The 23,014-nt window shown below is 38.4% G+C and overlaps 2 protein-coding genes across 3 annotated transcripts in view; both read left to right on the forward strand.

The window, feature by feature from the left end:
• Positions 1–23,014, forward strand: part of LOC146469399 (excitatory amino acid transporter-like) — a 56,200-nt gene that overhangs the window by 7,083 nt on the left and 26,103 nt on the right. The window contains exons 5-7 of one of the 2 annotated variants that reach the window (XM_085123440.1): positions 97–291; positions 724–858; positions 2,040–2,650. In XM_085123440.1, coding sequence (XP_084979566.1) covers positions 97–291; positions 724–858; positions 2,040–2,235 — 526 coding nt within the window. In that variant the 3' untranslated portion in view covers positions 2,236–2,650. Of the gene's footprint in view, positions 1–96; positions 292–723; positions 859–2,039; positions 2,651–23,014 lie in introns of those variants that run through there. The other variant, XM_085123439.1, reaches the window with a different exon arrangement.
• LOC146469400 (uncharacterized) overlaps positions 19,168–23,014 on the forward strand; it is a 152,599-nt gene continuing 148,752 nt past the window's right edge. The window contains exon 1 of the mRNA XM_085123416.1: positions 19,168–19,468. The gene's annotated coding sequence lies outside the window, so the exon portion shown is untranslated. The remainder of the gene's footprint in view (positions 19,469–23,014) is intronic.

The raw sequence follows: 23,014 nt of genomic DNA on the forward strand, positions 1-23,014 counted from the left end.
GTTTCAATCAGACGGATATTTCTAAAGAAAAGTCAAATTTAAGTTGTATTTCTGCGGATGATAAACTGAACTTCCTGTAACTTGTCTTTATCTCAGTTCAGCAACTTTGCCAACCACCATACGCTGCGTAGAGGACAAGAACGGCATCGACCATCGCATCAGCCGTTTCGTTCTGCCACTGGGCGCTACCGTCAACATGGACGGAACGGCGCTGTACGAAGGTGTGAGCGCAATTTGGATTGCACAGCTGAATGGCGTTCACCTTGCACCGGGACAGATTGTGACCACAGTGTAAGTAAGATGCGTTCGACCAGGACGCAGGAAAGAATGGCTCATTCTTATCTGTACTCTCTCTGATTTGACCAAACGAAACGAAATTGAAGTCAATCAATCCCTTGCTTTCCTTCGATCTGAGGTTTCCATGCGCTTTAAGCGACTCTCGTATTCTCTGGAAGAGAGGCAAGCTGCCAGCTGCGAGCGAGCTTTCGAAATGATCATATCAGTATTCCGTTAAATCTACCTCATATAGCAGAAATGGAATACAGTTCTGACTCAGAATGAAAGGTTTTACCTTCATTTGAGAAGGTAGTCTAGGTTAATGGAATAAGCAAAATCTGTCATTCCTGAACCGGAGTAAGAATAATCAGAATGCACTCTTACATTCGAAAGTGGGAAATTTTACTTGACATTTTTCATTTTTTTCTGCCTCGATTTTCCCGCCAGTATGACAGCAACAGCAGCAGCCATTGGCGCGGCTGGCATACCATCAGCAGGCCTGGTTACCATGATTATTGTTCTCCAAGCCGTGAATCTACCGACTGAGGACATCGGGCTTATTCTGGCTATTGACTGGTTCCTGTAAGTTTGTACAAGTACACTCTTTTTTACATATACAAGAACTTTGTTTATAGGAAAGTTGAGGCCGAGATTAACTAACAGCCATATCAATACGGACAAAATAATACATGTAAAAAAAACCAGTCTATATTTTCCAGTTAACCCAAATAATAGGTGTCTTGGTCACGTCCGCATAGATTTAATTAAAATACTATAACAGATAACTTAAGAAAGAACTTTTCAGCCTCAAATTGCCAAAAAAATTAAGAACGTTCAGCCTCAGCCCCAAAATTATACTTTCTTATTAAAAAGAGTGTATTTCTTCTGATAAATGTCAAAAAGTAGATAAAAATAGAAATGTAATATAAATGCAAATGTGGCACATCATTTATTTGTACTCTACACATTCACATTGCCGAAATTACCACCATAATCACCCACGACTTGCTCCCGTATTTTCAGGTTAGGTAGAGCAATGAACGATGAAATCCGAAAGCCGTGTTTCGATTCCCGCCAAAATGATGTGCCTCTTGCAGTCTCCGATTTCTTTACTAGGGATAACACTCAGTGGGAAGTCATGGGTTCACTTAGCACTTTAACATACACCACATCTCCTGATCCACTATTTAATACAGAAAAATATACTGACTTCAAATGCAGTATTTCTCAATGTCCTAAAAAGCAACTAAAGATCTATACACCGGAAGACTCTGTTGTGCTCCCTGGGGCCATTTCTCTATCGGCACTGTATGGGATCCACGTAAGAAAATGTGGACATAAAGCGGCGACTGACGGGCGGGCGGGGGGAGTGACGGCGGCGGGGGGGTGGGGGGGGGGGCTTCATTTTGATCAAACTACCCTTGACATCCAGGCAAATTTCGAACCGCCCATCCGTACGAGTGTTGTATCTGCTTCAGAAGCCGAACAGCTCCAGCTATGCATTCATCAGTACGCAGCGTAACACAGTACACAGTGGCTACATTTTGGTGTAAATGCATGGTGCAAGTGTGCAGACTTTGATGCAGGACACACATCTACAAAATCTTTTATTATCTTGGTCTTGGATCAGTTCCTCTCTGTTTAAAATAAAACCCAATTCAGAGTTTTTTGAAAATATGAAAAAGCAGAGTCCAATATTTTTGTGTGCATTATCCAGCTTGACCATTGTGAGAGGTGGTCTAACATTATTGTTATTTTTTAAGGGATCGTTTCCGCACATGCGTCAACGTCATGGGTGACGCACTTGGCGCGGGAATCGTCAACCACTTGTCACGTGACGACATCAACTTCTCTGAGCATGACGCAAACGAAGAGACACCGCTGAGAAATAACGACGGCGCACTTGATGTGGAGGCCGAAGAAGAAGAAGATGATCCGATGAAAATGACCAGGGTTTAACAGGGAAAAGTTTACTACTACTTTGGTTGATTTTTGAAAATGATGATTCGAAACATCACGCTTTACGGTCAACCAAAAACGCCAACCTTTCCTTAGTCTTCTGTAGTGTGACAATGGTTTTACAAGTATTAACTAAAGTAACAACTCAATTTGTACGATGCATGGTTTTGTTTTTGAAAATGTAGGTGACAGTACATCAATTCGGTTGATATGCTCTTGGCTTTGTCCTCCTCAGCCTTTCTTGTGTAAAAGTTGACAATTGTTAAAACAAGTTATGTAACAAAGAATACAAATAAAACTGCATCACCTTTAATGGCTGATTCACTGAAGCAATTCAACGAGGAAAGTGTGAGCTAGCCATTCTGTTAGGACGAGAGGCCAGGGGAGATGAAGGGAACGCTGGGAGGAACAGCTCCGTTCCTAGCGATTGATGCTTTCTGTCTTTTCCGGTTATATAATTTGTTTATTTTCTTTCACTTACCGCGTTTGCTCTGGTAAACGCAGTTTTCCGCCCAGTTTCTGCCTTTTTCGCTGCACTCGATCTGCGTTTTCTTCCTGTTCCCCCCCCCCCCTACCCTCTGAGTCAACGTTTTTCATACTTCAAGGGTGGTCCTGCAGGTTTATTTAAATTAAGAAATTTTAACAATAGGTCAATTTAGATATATTAAAATTCTTACTTGGCTCCAAGGCTTAGAGATTAAGCAAAAGAAGGAGTTTCGTATTTGAATAATAAATTTTGTTTGTTTTATTCCACATAAAATTGGAGCCTAGCTAGAATTTTAATTCATCAAGGTGAATCCGTCAAAACTCCATGAAATGAAGCTTATAACGTCACCATTCCCAGGACATCGCGCGTACTTAGCGCTCGTTCACAACTCTTACAAAACTCCAGTTTTGACAAGTTTAATCTATTTGCGACACATGCAACATAAATACAAAAAGTGGAAGTAAAATACGAAGTGGCGAGGAATCCTTAATTACAATTTAGACCTCGTTGCAAATAGGATGACAAAATTAGTCGGGAGCAATCGGTGGCTGTTTGGGCTCAAGAATGTTTCCATGTTGACGTTGCAAGGAGAAACATGTTCAGATAGCTGAAAAGTGCCCAGTAATAGACGAACGCCACACAAAAAGCAGTTTATAAATGAATTGATAAGAGGCTTATGCCCCATTCACACCAAGGCTTAAACACGTTTAAGAGCGGCTGACTGGGAATATCGAGAACTCGCGGTCAAAACTGAAATTTCGGATTTCCTCATATTTTGTCAAAAGAATCCCTTTGGAGAACTATTTACGAAAATAAAAATAAAACTTTCCAAAGATTTTTCGTTTTCGAGAATTCCGGCATAATGTGAAATGCCGTGATCGCGTCGCAGGCGGCGTTAAATTTTGACGCGATTTGGTGCATTTTCAAATCGCTCGGGAAGGAAGACGGCTTAATTAGCGTATTAAAACGATCTTTTGAAGTTAAGTTAGGCATCCTTCTGAGAACACAGTCTTATGAAGTCTTATGAAAATATTGCTGGAGGATTCTTATTTACATGCAGTTTTCAAAGTCCGAAGAATCTTATTTTCAGCATTTTTGTTGACACTTGAAATTATGGAAACTTTGCGGACAAAATTCTTTTCCTGGTACATCGAAATTTACAATGAAAGTTACACTAAAGAAAAGCTCTATTCTTGTGCTGAAACTTATAAAAAATTCAACTTGGGTAATTTAAAAGCCAGCCTTTGACGGAATAAAACACATGGAATTTCTTGACAAATTTTTTTCAAAAAATTCCAGTGGTCACGCAAGGACGAGATGACATGTTTCAATAAATTATTGTTTGTGTGTTATTTTTACCGGAGAATTATAAAATTCTTGTTCCAAAACTAAATCTAATGATCTAATAAGTTTTGTATTGTTTTATATACCTTAAATAAAATAAGTCTAACTAGGGAGTGAGATCAGGGAACCCCAAATTTGAAAAGGTCAAAGTGTCTGGTCGTCCAGATCTCAACCAATTTTTTTCATTGCCACATGGTGCATCTAGAACCAAGTATTTATGATATATCTTACTAAATAAGAACTTGTTTCAATAATAAAGCTAATTACAGACGGTAAAATCACTTTTGGGTTTGTGAGGCTGTGCAAAGCAGGCACGTTTTCTAGATCACAGCCTGTCAACAACATGCCGACTGTTGAACTCCTCGCATGTGAACACTTAAAAATGAGGAAATATTTCGAGGCAAATTCTTGTCCTGGTACATCGAAACTTACAATAATAGGAATACTTGAGGTACGATCTGTTATTTTACTGCAACATGTTAGAAATCTAGTTTGGGTATAACATTTATAGTCAAGTGCTAACAAATTTTTTTGTGTATTTTCTTCGAACTGATATCCCCAGTGGTCACGCAAGTACTAGTTAACACATTTGAAATACATTTAGTTTGTATAATATATTTTCCCTAGAGAATGACAAAGTTATCGCTACAATACAAAATGTAATACTCTAAACAGTTTTTCATTGCTCTGTATTTCTATACAAAAAATTATTCACAGTTATTATTAGTTTGTATAATATATTTTCCCTAGAGAATGACAAAGTTATCGCTACAATACAAAATGTAATACTCTAAACAGTTTTTCATTGCTCTGTATTTCTATACAAAAAATTCATTATTCACAGTTAGAGTGAGTGATAACTAATCTAAGTAATGCCACGGCAAAATTCGTAAAAGCCGATTGCCGTGGCAAGTTTTCCGATAACGTAACGTCAAATTTCATTATTGTACTTCACGCAACTAGTACGTTTTTCACTAAAAAGAAGAGTGACAATTTGCTCAGTTCTTAAATGAAGCTTTATGAAATAGCGACATTTTCTACCTCACAGTCGATAGCTAGGGTTAATGACCGTTAATGACAGGTTTACGTTTTTTATAACCACAGTGTAGTATCCGAGTTGTATTTACCTGCCGCTTCGATACCACTGATATTAGATAAAATTCCATTTTGCCCGGCGCTTTGGCATATTTTCGAGTAGAAGGTTTCATCTACACGTGGTATTGCTCATGTTCACTGAAGACGAAACTTCCATCAAACAAACGCTGCGGTATTTTCATCTTTTTCGCAGGAGTTCAACACTAACCCGTGTAGCGTTTGTCCAAACGACCTTTATCGTAGCTAATTAAACAGCATTTTCTGAGTCTTTTTGAGTATTTTCTTCCTTAGTTAAGAAAATAACATTGATTTAAAGCTGGTTACAACGCATTCAACTTGTTAATAGGTACATAAGTTTGCTGAAAATAATCCCTAGATCCCTGGCGCTTGATTTTTCCAACCGGCCCTCAAATGACAATGAATGTAATTATAAATGCGGAGCGGGGAAACTATTGTTTTATCTAAGAGGAGGGTACAATGTGGTATAGAGACACAAACTCTGGTCTTAGAAGGAAAGGTGACTGATAAAACTTAAACAAAAAAAAGGAAAAAAATAATGTCAAAAAACCGCAATGGTCTCAGCAATCATTCTTTCGCTGTGGCTACTTTAATTTGAACGAATTTTGAATCGCCTCCAGTAAACACATACCCTTGCACGTAAAAGGTATTCAACAATAATCCGAAGTATTTCCGCACTACAGATGTCATTTAATAGTAACTGCAGGTTTCTCATGCTCACAAAAAAGCAAAGCAACATGCCGTACCTCTAAGGCCTTTATTTGATTCACCATGATGATCACAGATGACGATAATGGAGACGGTGATGATGATGATGATGATGATGATGATGGTGATGATGATGTTGATGATGATGATGATGATGATGATGATGATGATGATGATATGGCGATGGTATGATGATGATGATGATGATGATGATGTTTTTAGGGCTTATTGAGGCATCTCTCGACCCCTTCTCTTCCGACTAAACTAGACGTCTAAACTAGATGTCTACGGTCTTCGTTGTCGGTAGCCTCCCACGCAGTCGTTTTGAGGGGACTCGGGGAGGAGGTAATACGAGTCCCCTAAAAACGACTGCGTGGTAGGCTACCGCCAACCGTAGACATCTCGACGGCGCGGGCAGATGGTCAGATTGTTATTCGACTCATCCTTTCAGAATATCAAATTCCATCAATGTAAAGATTATCGTAACTTTATCAGAAATATCGCCGCTGTTTGTATTCCATCAATGTAAAGTCAGTAACGTCATATGTCCAATCAACAACATCAGATGATCGATAACTTTACTAACACGCGCGCGCGAGGATTAATTGCATTTCACTGTCAGTTTTGTCGTCAGCAAACACTTTCCTGGCGTTGGGACCTGGATGACTGGAGATATATTTCTGGCATTCACCCAAAGAAACGCAGGTTGCTGTAATAGTACGAACTTTGACCGCAAACCAGACTCGTCGTCTATCAAGGACGAAAATGAGCACTGAGCCATAAATGCAACCGAAAATATAGAAACTGCAAAATATGACATCGCGGAAGAAGAAATACAGTTTCTAGTATCGAGCAAACCACTCCAAACCAAGAAAGCACATTGCTATTTATAACCATTTTGCGTCATTGTTTATAAAAAGCAAGTTTAAAATAGCTATGCCCACAGTGATGGCCATAATATGCAAACAACCTTGGTTATTTTCTGGTGCTCTTCTATCCGGATCGGACTGAGAAGGGTGGGCTATTGCTCGCATTAACGGGGATGGTTCATTAAATGCCTATTTTGCAGGCATTGGAACGGTAAGTGCTCATTCAAAGATACTTTTACCGTGTAGCTGTTGAAGATAAGGCCAGCCTTGCACTAAAGTGAAAGCATGATTTTCTCTACCGGCTCTGATATCTCAGTTCTGTTTATGATATATAGTCTAGGACCTGCAAATTGAAGACACAGATACCTTGTTCTTCAGCTTTTAGAATTCTCGTCTTCGCTTGTCCAGCTCAATCAGTACGGTAGTGCCTGCCACGACATTTTATTGACAGTGAGGATGAGATGCATCTTTGACAAACCTAGGATTTACAAAAACTGTAACTTTTGCGCAACTTTTTTCAACCAAAGGCGTTTTTCACGCAAGTCGATTAGTTATTTAATGAAACAATATCGTCTGTTGGGGGTTTCAGATACACTTTGATATGAAATATTTACTGATTTTGTTTCGTATCCTTCGCGTTGTACCGAGGAAAGCGTGACATAACACCTGAACGTTTCATTTTTTCGTTTGCGATAATAGGAATTAAATCAATCTTTATACGGATAAACCCATCAATACATGAGATTTTGTTTCCAAATAACAAATTAGTTTTATTCCACCAGAAATGAAACATAAACAATAAATTTATTTTAAACTTATTAACTTGTCCTTCCGTGACCACTGCCATTTTTGAAAAAATATATATTAAAATTCCCTATGTGTTTACTTCCGTCAACGCTTGGATTTTAAATTACCCAAGCTGGATTTTTTAATATATTGCAGTACATGTATAGAGCTTTCCTAAAGTATAATATTTGTTACAAATTTCGATGTACCAGGGCACGATATTTGTCCGCAAAGTTTCCACAATTTCAAGTGTCAACAAAAATGCTGAAAATAGGATTCTTCGGACTTTGAAAACTGCATGTAAATAAGAATCCTCCAGCAATATTTTCATAAGACCGTATTCTCAGTAGGATGCCCGACTTAACTTCAAAAGATCGTTTTAATACGCTAAGCCGTCTTCCTTCCCGAGCGATTTGAAAATGCACCAAATCGCGTCAAAATTTAACGCCGGCTGCGACGCGATCACGGCATTTCACATTATGCCGGAATTCTCGAAAACGAAAAATCTTTGGAAAGTTTTATTGTTATTTTCGTAAATAGTTCTCCAAAGGGATTCTTTTGACAAAATATGAGGAAATCCAAAATTTCAGTTTTGACCGCGAGTTCCCGATATTCTCAGGCAGTCGCTCTTAAAACTGTGTTTAGTTAAACACAGTTTAAAATTGTTTTTTTCATAAAAGCTGCTTTCGGATTTTTGTTGACTACAAACTTAGCACAAATATAGAATTAAGTTAAAGTTTACTTGAATTCTATGTCAAAGCCAATGGTTGAGCTTTCTGTTACGAATTTTCATTTTGTTAAACCTGGTTTAATTAAACATGTTTTGTTGGTGTGGATGGGGCTTTAGATTCTGGAGAAAGTGTGGTGCAGCGTCGGTGAGGGAGTGCAAACGAAAATTTTTGGTTTTATCAATTTAGTAACTTGGCCACTGTAAAGAGATTTTTAGGAGCTGACATTTCGTGCACTAGCCCTTCGTCAGGGCGGATACCATTTTAATACATTTTTTGTTGTGGGTAGTGCACTGTTTAGTGCTCTACCCACTATGTCGTCAGGCATGTAAGAGTGAGTAAGTGAGTGTCCGTAAACAAACAGGTCCGCAGCGCGTGCACAGCACTAACCACATGTACGCAATGCGTACCTTTTTCTTCGCGTACGTGACAGGAAGAATACGGTAACGAAGCTTCAAAGAGAAGCTTACTTACCGCGTTTGCTCTGGTAAACGCAGTTTTCCGCCCAGTTTCTGCCTTTTTTCGCTGCACTCGATCTGCGTTTTCTTCCTGTCTCCCCCCCCCCCCCCCACCCTCTGAGTCAACGTTTTTCATACTTTAAGGGTGGTCCTGCAGGTTAATGTAAATTAAGAAATTTTAGCAATAGGTCAATTTAGATATATTAAAATTCTTACTTGGCTCCAAGGCTTAGAGATTAAGCAAAAGAAGGAGTTTCGTATTTGAAAAATAAATTTCGTTTGTTTTATTCCACATAAAATTGGAGCCTAGCTAGAATTTTAATTCATCAAGGTGAATCCGTCAAAACTCCATGAAATGAAGCTTATAAAGTCACCATTCCCAGGACATCGCGCGTACTTAGTGCTCGTCCACAACTCTTACAAAACTCCAGTTTGACAAGCTTATTTGACAAGTTTAATCTATTTGCGACACATGCAACATAAATACAAAAAGTGGAAGTAAAATACGAAGTGGCGAGGAATCCTTAATTACAATTTAGACCTCGTTGCAAATAGGATGACAAAATTAGCCGGGAGCAATCGGTGCCTGTTTGGGCTCAAGAATGTTTCCATGTTGACGTTGCAAGGAGAAACATGTTCAGATAGCTGAAAAGTGCCCAGTAATAGACGAACGCCACACAAAAAGCAGTTTATAAATGAATTGATAAGAGGCTTATGCCCCATTCACACCAAGGCTTAAACACGTTTAAGAGCGGCTGACTGGGAATATCGAGAACCTGAAATTTCGGATTTCCTCATATTTTGTCAAAAGAATCCCTTTGGAGAACTATTTACGAAAATAACAATAAAACTTTCCAAAGATTTTTCGTTTTCGAGAATTCCGGCATAATGTGAAATGCCGTGATCGCGTCGCAGCCGGCGTTAAATTTTGACGCGATTTGGTGCATTTTCAAATCACTCGGAAAGGAAGACGGCTTAGCGTATTAAAACGATCTTTTGAAGTTAAGTTAGGCATCCTTCTGAGAATACGGTCTTATGAAAATATTGCTGGAGGATTCTTATTTACATGCAGTTTTCAAAGTCCGAAGAATCTTATTTTCAGCATTTTTGTTGACACTTGAAATTATGGAAACTTTGCGGACAAAATTCTTTTCCTGGTACATCGAAATTTACAATGAAAGTTACACTAAAGAAAAGCTCTATTCTTGTGCTGAAACTTATAAAAAATTCAACTTGGGTAATTTAAAAGCCAGCCTTTGACGGAATAAAACACATGGAATTTCTTGACAAATTTTTTTCAAAAAATTCCAGTGGTCACGCAAGGACGAGATGACATGTTTCAATAAATTATTGTTTGTGTGTTATTTTTACCGGAGAATTATAAAATTCTTGTTCCAAAACTAAATCTAATGATCTAATAAGTTTTGTATTGTTTTATATACCTTAAATAAAATAAGTCTAACTAGGGAGTGAGATCAGGGAACCCCAAATTTGAAAAGGTCAAAGTGTCTGGTCGTCCAGATCTCAACCAATTTTTTTCATTGCCACATGGTGCATCTAGAACCAAGTATTTATGATATATCTTAGTAAATAAGAACTTGTTTCAATAATAAAGCTAATTACAGACGTTAAAATCACTTTTGGGTTTGTGAGGCTGTGCAAAGCAGGCACGTTTTCTAGATCACAGCCTGTCAACAACATGCCGACTGTTGAACTCCTCGCATGTGAACACTTAAAAATGAGGAAATATTTCGAGGCAAATTCTTGTCCTGGTACATCGAAACTTACAATAATAGGAATACTTGAGGTACGATCTGTTATTTTACTGCAACATGTAAGAAATCTAGTTTGGGTATAACATTTATAGTCAAGTGCTAACAAATTTTTTTGTGTATTTTCTTCGAACTGATATCGCCAGTGGTCACGCAAGTACTAGTTAACACATTTGAAATACATTTAGTTTGTATAATATATTTTCCCTAGAGAATGACAAAGTTATCGCTACAATACAAAATGTAATACTCTAAACAGTTTTTCATTGCTCTGTATTTCTATACAAAAAATTATTCACAGTTAGAGTGAGTGATAACTAATCTAAGTAATGCCAGGGCAAAATTCGTAAAAGCCGATTGCCGTGGCATGTTTTCCAATAACGTAACGTCAAATTTCATGATTGTACTTCACGCAACTAGTACGTTTTTCACTAAAAAGAGGAGTGACAATTTGCTCAGTTCTTAAATGAAGCTTCATGAAATAGCGACATTTTCTACCTCACAGTCGATAGCTAGGGTTAATGACCGTTAATGACAGGTTTAAGCCAGTGAGTTTCTTATAACTACAGTGTAGTATCCGAGTTGTATTTACCTGCCGCTTCGATACCACTGATATGAGATAAATTTCCATTTTGCCCGGCGCTTTGGCATATTTTCGAGTAGAAGGTTTCATCTACACGTGGTATTGCTCATGATCACTGAAGACGAAACTTCCATCAAAAAAACGCTGCGGTATTTTCATCTTTTTCGCAGGAGTTCAACACTAACCAATGTAGCGTTTGTCCAAACGACCTTTATCGTAGCTAATTAAACAGCATTTTCTGAGTCTTTTTGAGTATTTTCTTCCTTAGTTAAGAAAATAACATTGATTTAAAGCTGGTTACAACGCATTCAACTTGTTAATAGGTACATAAGTTTGCTGAAAATAATCCCTAGATCCCTGGCGCTTGATTTTTCCAACCGGCCCTCAAACAATCTTAGTGAATAGAGGACAATGAATGTAATTATAAATGCGGAGAGAAGAGGAAGCGGGGAAACTATTGTTTTATCTAAGAGGAGGGTACAATGTGGTATAGAGACACAAACTCTGGTCTTAGAAGGAAAGGTGACTGATAAAACTTAAACAAAAAAAAGGAAAAAAATAATGTCAAAAAACCGCAATGGTCTCAGCAATCATTCTTTCGCTGTGGCTACTTTAATTTGAACGAATTTTGAATCGCCTCCAGTACACACATACCCTTGCACGTAAAAGGTATTCAACAATAATCCGAAGTATTTCCGCACTACAGATGTCATTTAATAGTAACTGCAGGTTTCTCATGCTCACAAAAAAGCAAAGCAACATGCCGTACCTCTAAGGCCTTTATTTGATTCACCATGATGATCACAGATGACGATAATGGAGACGGTGATGATGATGATGATGATGGTGATGATGATGATGATGATATGGCGATGGTATGATGATGATGATGATGATGATGATTATGATGATGATGATGATGATGTTTTTAGGGCTTATTGAGGCATCTCTCGACCCCTTCCGACTAAACTAGACGTCTAAGCTAGATGTCTACGGTCTTCGTTGTCGGTAGCCTCCCACGCAGTCGTTTTGAGGGGACTCGGGGAGGAGGTAATACGAGTCCCCTAAAAACGACTGCGTGGTAGGCTACCGCCAACCGTAGACATCTCGACGGCGCGGGCAGATGGTCAGATTGTTATTCGACTCATCCTTTCAGAATATCAAATTCCATCAATGTAAAGATTATCGTAGCTTTATCAGAAATATCGCCGCTGTTTGTATTCCATCAATGTAAAGTCAGTAACGTCATATGTCCAATCAACAACATCAGATGATCGATAACTTTACTAACACGCGCGCGCGAGGATTAATTGCATTTCACTGTCAGTTTTGTCGTCAGCAAACACTTTCCTGGCGTTGGGACCTGGATGACTGGAGATATATTTCTGGCATTCACCCAAAGAAACGCAGGTTGCTGTAATAGTACGAACTTTGACCGCAAACCGGACTCGTCGTCTATCAAGGACGGAAATTGGCACTGAGTCATAAATGCAACCGAAAATATATAGAAACTGCAAAATATGACATCGCGGAAGAAGAAATACAGTTTCTAGTATCGAGCAAACCACTCCAAACCAAGAAAGCACATTGCTATTTATAACCATTTTGCGTCATTGTTTATAAATAGCAAGTTTAAAATAGCTATGCCCACAGTGATGGCCATAATATGCAAACAACCTTGGTTATTTTCTGGTGCTCTTCTATCCGGATCGGACTGAGAAGGGTGGGCTATTGCTCGCATTAACGGGGATGGTTCATTAAATGCCTATTTTTTTGCAGGCATTGGAACGGTAAGTGCTCATTCAAAGATACTTTTGCCGTTTAGCTGTTGAAGATAAGGCCAGCCTTGCACTAAAGTGAAAGCATGATTTTCTCTACCGGCTCTGATATCTCAGTTCTGTTGATGATATATAGTCTAGGACCTGCAAATTGAAAACACAGATACCTTGTTCTTCAGCTTTTAGAATTCTCGTCTTCGCTTGTCCAGCTCAATCAGTACGGTAGTGCCTGCCACGACATTTTATTGACAGTGAGGATGAGATGCATCTTTGACAAACCTAGGATTTACAAAAACTGCAACTTTTGCGCAACTTTTCTCAACCAAAGGCGTTTTTCACGCAAGTCGATTAGTTATTTAATGAAACAATATCGTCTGTTGGGGGTTTCAGATACACTTTGATGTGAAATATTTACTGATTTTGTTTCGTATCCTTCGCGTTGTTGACGCCAGCGTACCGAGGAAAGCGTGACATAACACCTGAACGTTTCATTTTTTCGTTTGCGATAATAGGAATTAAATCAATTTTTATACGGATAAACCCATCAATACATGAGATTTTGTTTCCAAATAACAAATTAGTTTTATTCCACCAGAAATGAAACATAAACAATAAATTTATTTTAAACTTATTAACTTGTCCTTCCGTGACCACTGCCATTTTTGAAAAAATATATATTAAAATTCCCTATGTGTTTACTTCCGTCAACGCTTGGATTTTAAATAACCCAAGCTGGATTTTTTAATATATTGCAGTACATGTATAGAGCTTTCCTAAAGTATAATATTTGTTACAAATTTCGATGTACCAGGGCACGATATTTGTCCGCAAAGTTTCCACAATTTCAAGTGTCAACAAAAATGCTGAAAATAGGATTCTTCGGACTTTGAAAACTGCATGTAAATAAGAATCCTCCAGCAATATTTTCATAAGACCGTATTCTCAGTAGGATGCCCGACTTAACTTCAAAAGATCGTTTTAATACGCTAAGCCGCCTTCCTTTCCGAGCGATTTGAAAATGCACCAAATCGCATCAAAATTTAACGCCGCCTGCGACGCGATCACGGCATTTCACATTATGCCGGAATTCTTGAAAACGAAAAATCTTTGGAAAGTTTTATTGTTATTTTCGTAAATAGTTCTCCAAAGGGATTCTTTTGACAAAATATGAGGAAATCCAAAATTTCAGTGTTGACCGCGAGTTCCCGATATTCTCAGGCAGTCGCTCTTAAAACTGTGTTTAGTTAAACACAGTTTAAAATTGTTTTTTTCATAAAAGCTGCTTTCGGATTTTTGTTGACTACAAACTTAGCACAAATATAGAATTAAGTTAAAGTTTACTTGAATTCTATGTCAAAGCCAATGGTTGAGCTTTCTGTTACGAATTTTCATTTTGTTAAACCTGGTTTAATTAAACATGTTTTGTTGGTGTGGATGGGGCTTTAGATTCTGGAGAAAGTGTGGTGCAGCGTCGGTGAGGGAGTGCAAACGAAGATTTTTGGTTTTATCAATTTAGTAACTTGGCCACTGTAAAGAGATTTTTAGGAGCTGACATTTCGTGCACTAGCCCTTCGTTAGGGCGGATACCATTTTAATACATTTTTTGTTGTGGGTAGTGCACTGTTTAGTGCTCTACCCACTATGTCGTCAGGCATGTAAGAGTGAGTAAGTGAGTGTCCGTAAACAAACAGGTCCGCAGCGCGTGCACAGCACTAACCACATGTACGCAATGCGTACCTTTTTCTTCGCGTACGTGACAGGAAGAATACGGTAACGAAGCTTCAAAGAGAAGCTTACTTACCGCGTTTGCTCTGGTAAACGCAGTTTTCCGCCCAGTTTCTGCCTTTTTTCGCTGCACTCGATCTGCGTTTTCTTCCTGTCTCCCCCCCCCCCCCCCCACCCTCTGAGTCAACGTTTTTCATACTTTAAGGGTGGTCCTGCAGGTTAATGTAAATTAAGAAATTTTAGCAATAGGTCAATTTAGATATATTAAAATTCTTACTTGGCTCCAAGGCTTAGAGATTAAGCAAAAGAAGGAGTTTCGTATTTGAAAAATAAATTTCGTTTGTTTTATTCCACATAAAATTGGAGCCTAGCTAGAATTTTAATTCATCAAGGTGAATCCGTCAAAACTCCATGAAATGAAGCTTATAAAGTCACCATTCCCAGGACATCGCGCGTACTTAGTGCTCGTCCACAACTCTTACAAAACTCCAGTTTGACAAGCTTATTTGACAAGTTTAATCTATTTGCGACACATGCAACATAAATACAAAAAGTGGAAGTAAAATACGAAGTGGCGAGGAATCCTTAATTACAATTTAGACCTCGTTGCAAATAGGATGACAAAATTAGCCGGGAGCAATCGGTGCCTGTTTGGGCTCAAGAATGTTTCCATGTTGACGTTGCAAGGAGAAACATGTTCAGATAGCTGAAAAGTGCCCAGTAATAGACGAACGCCACACAAAAAGCAGTTTATAAATGAATTGATAAGAGGCTTATGCCCCATTCACACCAAGGCTTAAACACGTTTAAGAGCGGCTGACTGGGAATATCGAGAACCTGAAATTTCGGATTTCCTCATATTTTGTCAAAAGAATCCCTTTGGAGAACTATTTACGAAAATAACAATAAAACTTTCCAAAGATTTTTCGTTTTCGAGAATTCCGGCATAATGTGAAATGCCGTGATCGCGTCGCAGCCGGCGTTAAATTTTGACGCGATTTGGTGCATTTTCAAATCACTCGGAAAGGAAGACGGCTCAGCGTATTAAAACGATCTTTTGAAGTTAAGTTAGGCATCCTTCTGAGAATACGGTCTTATGAAAATATTGCTGGAGGATTCTTATTTACATGCAGTTTTCAAAGTCCGAAGAATCTTATTTTCAGCATTTTTGTTGACACTTGAAATTATGGAAACTTTGCGGACAAAATTCTTTTCCTGGTACATCGAAATTTACAATGAAAGTTACACTAAAGAAAAGCTCTATTCTTGTGCTGAAACTTATAAAAAATTCAACTTGGGTAATTTAAAAGCCAGCCTTTGACGGAATAAAACACATATGGAATTTCTTGACAAATTTTTTTCAAAAAATTCCAGTGGTCACGCAAGGACGAGATGACATGTTTCAATAAATTATTGTTTGTGTGTTATTTTTACCGGAGAATTATAAAATTCTTGTTCCAAAACTAAATCTAATGATCTAATAAGTTTTGTATTGTTTTATATACCTTAAATAAAATAAGTCTAACTAGGGAGTGAGATCAGGGAACCCCAAATTTGAAAAGGTCAAAGTGTCTGGTCGTCCAGATCTCAACCAATTTTTTTCATTGCCACATGGTGCATCTAGAACCAAGTATTTATGATATATCTTAGTAAATAAGGACTTGTTTCAATAATAAAGCTAATTACAGACGTTAAAATCACTTTTGGGTTTGTGAAGCTGTGCAAAGCAGGCACGTTTTCTAGATCACAGCCTGTCAACAACATGCCGACTGTTGAACTCCTCGCATGTGAACACTTAAAAATGAGGAAATATTTCGAGGCAAATTCTTGTCCTGGTACATCGAAACTTACAATAATAGGAATACTTGAGGTACGATCTGTTATTTTACTGCAACATGTAAGAAATCTAGTTTGGGTATAACATTTATAGTCAAGTGCTAACAAATTTTTTTGTGTATTTTCTTCGAACTGATATCGCCAGTGGTCACGCAAGTACTAGTTAACACATTTGAAATACATTTAGTTTGTATAATATATTTTCCCTAGAGAATGACAAAGTTATCGCTACAATACAAAATGTAATACTCTAAACAGTTTTTCATTGCTCTGTATTTCTATACAAAAAATTATTCACAGTTAGAGTGAGTGATAACTAATCTAAGTAATGCCAGGGCAAAATTCGTAAAAGCCGATTGCCGTGGCATGTTTTCCAATAACGTAACGTCAAATTTCATGATTGTACTTCACGCAACTAGTACGTTTTTCACTAAAAAGAGGAGTGACAATTTGCTCAGTTCTTAAATGAAGCTTCATGAAATAGCGACATTTTCTACCTCACAGTCGATAGCTAGGGTTAATGACCGTTAATGACAGGTTTAAGCCAGTGAGTTTCTTATAACTACAGTGTAGTATCCGAGTTGTATTTACCTGCCGCTTCGATACCACTGATATGAGATAAATTTCCATTTTGCCCGGCGCTTTGGCATATTTTCGAGTAGAAGGTTTCATCTACATCTTTTCCTTTTTGTGACCCGTGGCGACCTCCACTGTTGTTATTTACAAAGGATAGTGACTATCTTTTTAATTATATTACTCTTTTTTACCTAAAGAAACATTGTTCAAAATAACAATTTTTGCACTGATCACCGTAACCCTTCAAAACAGCCCAAACAAAACCGGAAAACAAACCATCTGTTTTAGCTGTAGACAAAACAATAAGCGGGTCAGGTATCGATTACTTCATTTCATTTCTTTGTGTACCCTCTAAACGACTTAACGAAACGTTAATTGTCTTCGTCTGCCATTGAGCGTTTTTTACGCGGGATGCCCTGAGGGGGCATACCGTGTCTTAAAACGGGTCGATTTCTTTTTTTACGCGGGATGCCCTGAGGGGGCATACCGTGTCTAAAAACGGGACGATTTCTTTTTCTTCGTCGTGGCTTCAAATCGGTACATTAATTTATTCATTAAACTCACCCCTCTCCTACTCGGGGTGTATTGTTCTGATTGTCTTCAACAGAAGCAGGCCAATCAAAATCCATTCTTGTCGCTTACATCGCGAGGGAGGGGACCCACTCACCCCTACCTGTGTGACGTCAACGCATCATTTGATCTATTTATTAAAAACGGATTAAATTTTGGGCCATATTGTTTATAACATGTTCTGGACTCAAGTGTGCCGTTTTCAAACGGAAATTTCACCATTTTGAAGCGGCAAATCGAAAGAATAACTTCTAAGAAGCACTCGACATTTAAAACGGTAGAAATTGGTGAGTTCATGGCGAAGGAATCGTGCTTTGTTTGACAGTCCTTGACCACGACGCGAGACTAAAAAGAGGTCATTGAGAAGCTTACGTTATCGTAATGGAATTCCACACATTTCCGGTGAAAGTCTGAGTCGCGTAACACAAGGAAAACAACGTAACGCGATCGTCGTGACTCAAACTATTCCATTAGCAAGGATAGTTTTATCAATCGGCGAAGCATACAGTTGGAAAAAATGAATCAGCCCCAGCATCACGCGTAATGCCAGTGAAGCAGGCATCTTGTTTTTTTTTTTTTCCGTTTTTTTTTTTTCTTCCTCGTAGCTACAAATGTGTACATTAATTTATTCATTAAACTATCCCCTCTCCTACTCAGGATGTATTGTCCTGATTGTCCTCAACAAAAGAAGGCCAATCAAAATCCTTTTTTGTCGCTTATATCGCGAGGGAGGGGACCCAGTCACCCTTACCTGTGTGACGTTAACGCATCATTTGATTTCTTCATTAAAATTGCGTTAAATTGTGGCGCCATATTGTTTATAACATGTTCTGGACTCTAGTGTGCCGTTTTCAAACGGAAATTTTACCATTTTGAAGCGGTGAATCGAAAGAATAACTTCTAAGAAGCACCCGACATTTAAAACGGTGGAAATTGGTGAGTTCCTGGCGAAGGAATCGTTTGTTGTTTTACAGTCTTAGACCACGACGCGAGACTGAAAAGAGGTCATTGAGAAGCTTATGTTACCGTAATGGAATTTCAAAAATTTCCAGTGAAAGTCTGGGTCACGTAATACAAGGGAAACAACGTAACGCGATCGTCGTGACTCAAACTATTCCATTAGCAAGGATAGATTTATCAATCGGCGAAGCATACAGTTGGAATAAATGAATCAGCCCCAGCATCACGCGTAATGCCAGTGTAGCAGGCATCTTGTTTTTTCTTCCTCTAAGCTACAAATCGGTACATTAATTTATTCATTAAACTCACCCCTCTCCTACTCGGGGTGTATTGTTCTGATTGTCTTCAACAGAAGCAGGCCAATCAAAATCCATTCTTGTCGCTTATATCGCGAGGGAGGGGACCCACTCACCCCTACCTGTGTGACGTCAACGCATCATTTGATCTATTTATTAAAAACAGATTAAATTTGGCCCCATATTGTTAACATGTTCTGGACTCAAGTGTGCCGTTTTCAAACGGAAATTTCACCATTTTGAAGCGGCAAATCGAAAGAATAACTTCTAAGAAGCACCCAACATTTAAAACGGTGGAAATTGGCAAATTCCTGGCGAAGGAATCGTGCTTTGTTTGACAGTCTTTGACCACGACGCGAGACTGAAAAGAGGTCATTGAGAAGCTTACGTTATCGCAATGGAATTCCCGCAATTTCCCTTGAAACCCTGAGTAGCGTAACGCAAGGGAAACAACGTAACGCGATCGTCGTGACTCAAACTATTCCATTAGCAAGGATAGTTTTATCAATCGGCGAAGCATACAGTTGGAATAAATGAATCAGCCCCAGCATCACGCATAATGCCAGTATAGCAGGCATCTTGTTTTTTTATGTAAGCACCGGGGTTCACGTACCTACGAAAATCTCGACGAATCGTACAGCAAGGTAAGTTCTTTGTAACATTTATAAACTTTTATACCGAGTGTGTTCAAGTTGTAACTGCCTGTGTAAAACCTAAGTCTTTGTCAATCGAAAATTGTTGAACATTGATCGTGGATTCGATAAACCAACGAAATTATATCGAACTCACCAAAAATTTAGCAATCGAACGCAAGTAAACACCAGTTTTTCGTTCTCCTAATTGAACTACAATAGCTCAACTGTTCTTTATAGCGGAAGCATTTCATTTTGTCCGTGAACGGCCATGCGTTCAACATAACGCCAAACGAAAGGATATTGATTCGATTTCCCATTCCGTTGAAATAGATCAGCTTGAATCAATCGCCTTCGGGACGTGATTTCAGCTAAGTGTTTCGTTGATTATGTTTGATTTGCGAATAGAATTGTACTAGATTGGACAGAATGTCGAGAGAGACTAGCTAGACAAGTGTGTTCAATAATTCGAACTCACCAAAAGTTCCTCGTACAAATTTTGTTACGAAAAACTTATCAAACGTAATCGCGCGATAAAGGTCGCGTTTCTTCAATTAATTGCTTTCGATTTTGTTGGACCAGACACCTGGTTCAGTTAATTTAAGATCAAGAAATGTTAGAATTCGGTATTCATACTCAGTGAGGGCGCTGTCTGGTCGTGCGCTGTAGATCTCATCAAGTTTCCTGAAGGCAGGCAATTTTGAAATTGTGTTTACCTACACCTTGCCACGGTGTGGAAACTTCTTCTCTTTAGCTGATAAGGATATCAAGAAGTTGATTGTGAATTATGAAGGGGTGATTACAAACTTCTAATTCATTTAATACGTGACGTCAAATATTGGGCTGACTAATTTGTTTTATTAGTTTCTCAAGTTAACTCTCCGCTTAACGAACTTCTCTATTCTCTCTGCGAGAAATATTCCAATTTCACTTACAAAAAGTAACGGTTTGAAAATGATTCTGCTCGAGTGAAAAACTATAACTTCCAGTGAACGTGGATTCTTAGAGTTTATTTGTTGTCATGGCCATTGAGTCGAGACTTCTTACTAAAAATGACATTTGTTGGCAATTTCAGTTGAATAACATTACTGGTTATTTCAATTGATTTCCTATAAAATACTGGTGAATATTTAACCGGAAATATATACTATATATACTAGTATACAACGAGTTTTTTGTCGAGTTGTATGTCAAAATGCAGGGTCACCAAGTAGTTCGTTTGGCCGATGGAATATCTGTTCGAAAAGCATTGAAGGCCTTGCAAAATCCGGATTAAATTGTGATCAGATGAACAAGTAGAAATCAGTTTCTGCGAGAGAGCATCACCCGAGCCCAAACTTCCGTTCCAACTTCATGGAAGTCGCGAGGTGAATAGTCAACATGAAATTTAATTTCCTGATTAGGTTCCTTATATGCGAAAACTATAAACAGTATTCATCGATCACTTCACCTTCACTTCTTCCTATCAGACTAGCGATCAGACATATTCTTTTGCAGGCTTGTATTTTCTAATCCTCGATCTGTTGTCTAGTTGTGTACAGTATTCGACTAGAGTGCAATATCGAAAAAGCTGCTTTCAAGTTATAAAAATGGCGCAAAAACCGGACGCGCTCTTCAGTTAATTTATGTGTTTAAGTCAACCTCGTAAATCATATTTGCCACACGTCATGCCACATGCCATTCCTCAAACTCATTCCTCCTTTCACTCAAAATTTCCGACGTAACGCTGAAAAACTACCCTTTGTTGTCAGTTAGGCACATAGCCAACAACGGAACTTGGGAATTCGGGGAACTGACGACAGTCCACCGCTTAATGTTTCCTCAGTAGAACTAACAATTTTAAGCGGAAGAATCAAAACACGTTAAACCGTTGCATCTTATGTTAAAAGGCTATAGAACGCTCTGGAACAACAGCCATCTCAGATAATTTTATTTCGACTGAAATTTACAATTTAGTCATTCACAATTAGTATTTGACCGTTTGGGTACACTGTAATTCCGTTTACGTGTCATGAAAGATTTGATAGGCTTCATTGCAATCTGATTGATGCTAATAAGGAATACATACGCCATCTGTAACTAAGGGTTTCGCACGCAAGGGGTACAGCGACGGAGGTATGTTCCTAACTAAAACAATTCTGAACTATTATGTCAGTTATAACTGTTACAAAGAACTGGGATATAAATTTCAGATTGTATATAATTACCGTGGTTGGCTATAAGCCCTACTGAGATATCCAAAATTACCTCAGGTAATGGAACTGAATGAGTTACTTCACTTGATCGATCGTTCGGCTGACCTCAGTTAAGTTCGTCTGGCTGGCAAGCAGAGAAAATGGAAAAAATGGAACTTATGCCATGCAAAACTTTGGCAAACGAATGCAACCAAACATTAGATTCCCGAACGCTTGATCGGTCGCCTAAAGATAAACCTTCTTACGTAATCTTTAGACCGGAAAGATGGACAGTTTTTGCTCGTGTGTTGTAATGAAACTAAAGGATTATTTACCAATTGATTATTTCCCGTTTTGTTAAAAATACATTGGTTTCTATCTGCTACTCGAAAATGTATGAGTTACCAATGTTGTCGGTTATGTTCGACTTGCAGAGTCAGTTGAATATCAATCGATTTCAGTGTCGGTCTGACTCACAGAAAAGTTCCCGGCCACCCTCACGGTTAATTTGTTCAGTTCAGCGGATATCTGTTTGGATGCCTTAATTTTCTCAGCTCAGTTTTCGTTGGTAAACTGTCAGGTCACAATTTTCCAACACTGGAAAACTAATTCTATTATCGAAGAGGCAAATATAACGTTAAAAGTTCTGGTAGCATTTTCGTATAACCATCAGCCGCTAGTAAATTCGAGGAATAAACTTCCGTTTTCCCAAAGCTTTCTGCAACTTAAATTTTCCGTCAACGCATCGCGCAGATCAATCTGTATTTTAACTTACACAAATATGTGTCAAAAAGGGCACAAAACGATCTGGAAACAGAGGGGACAACATTTTAATTAAATAAGCTTATTTTGTTTATATGTTCTCGTTGGGTGCCTGTGAAAGTTTCATCATCAATTTTCCAGCGTCGACTACCGAACACAGTCAAGTATAAACAAACTTTGATTTCGCTTTTGTTCAATTAAACAATACAATTACAGTTCAAACCCAGTGAGAGATTCATAAGAGTCTAACCGGTGAGAGCAAAGGAGGAATGAGTTTGCGGAATAGCATGTAGCACGACTTTCGGAATTAAATGGCATAATTATGCAAATAATAAAAGAAAACATTTCCAGAGGGCAACAAATTAACCCTGTTTGATATATTCTATGCAAAAACAATCAGAGTATGAAAAGAATGGTGGTAAAGTATTAAGCTTGAGGATGTTTCTGTGACACAGAAAGCAATGAAAGTAATTATTGTGAAGCCTGAAAGTAACCGTTTATGAGACTAAATTTCACATACTACTCATAGGAGACGCTATGTTGTACCAACACAGTCAATGTCACGCCGGATTTTATGGCTCAGTTGCTTACAGGCATGTTTTCTTTTCATGTTCGATATTTC

The sequence above is a fragment of the Pavona decussata genome, unplaced genomic scaffold (genome assembly GCF_977016875.1).
Source record: "Pavona decussata unplaced genomic scaffold, jaPavDecu1.1 SCAFFOLD_124, whole genome shotgun sequence".
In the NCBI taxonomy this organism is placed as follows: domain Eukaryota; kingdom Metazoa; phylum Cnidaria; class Anthozoa; order Scleractinia; family Agariciidae; genus Pavona; species Pavona decussata.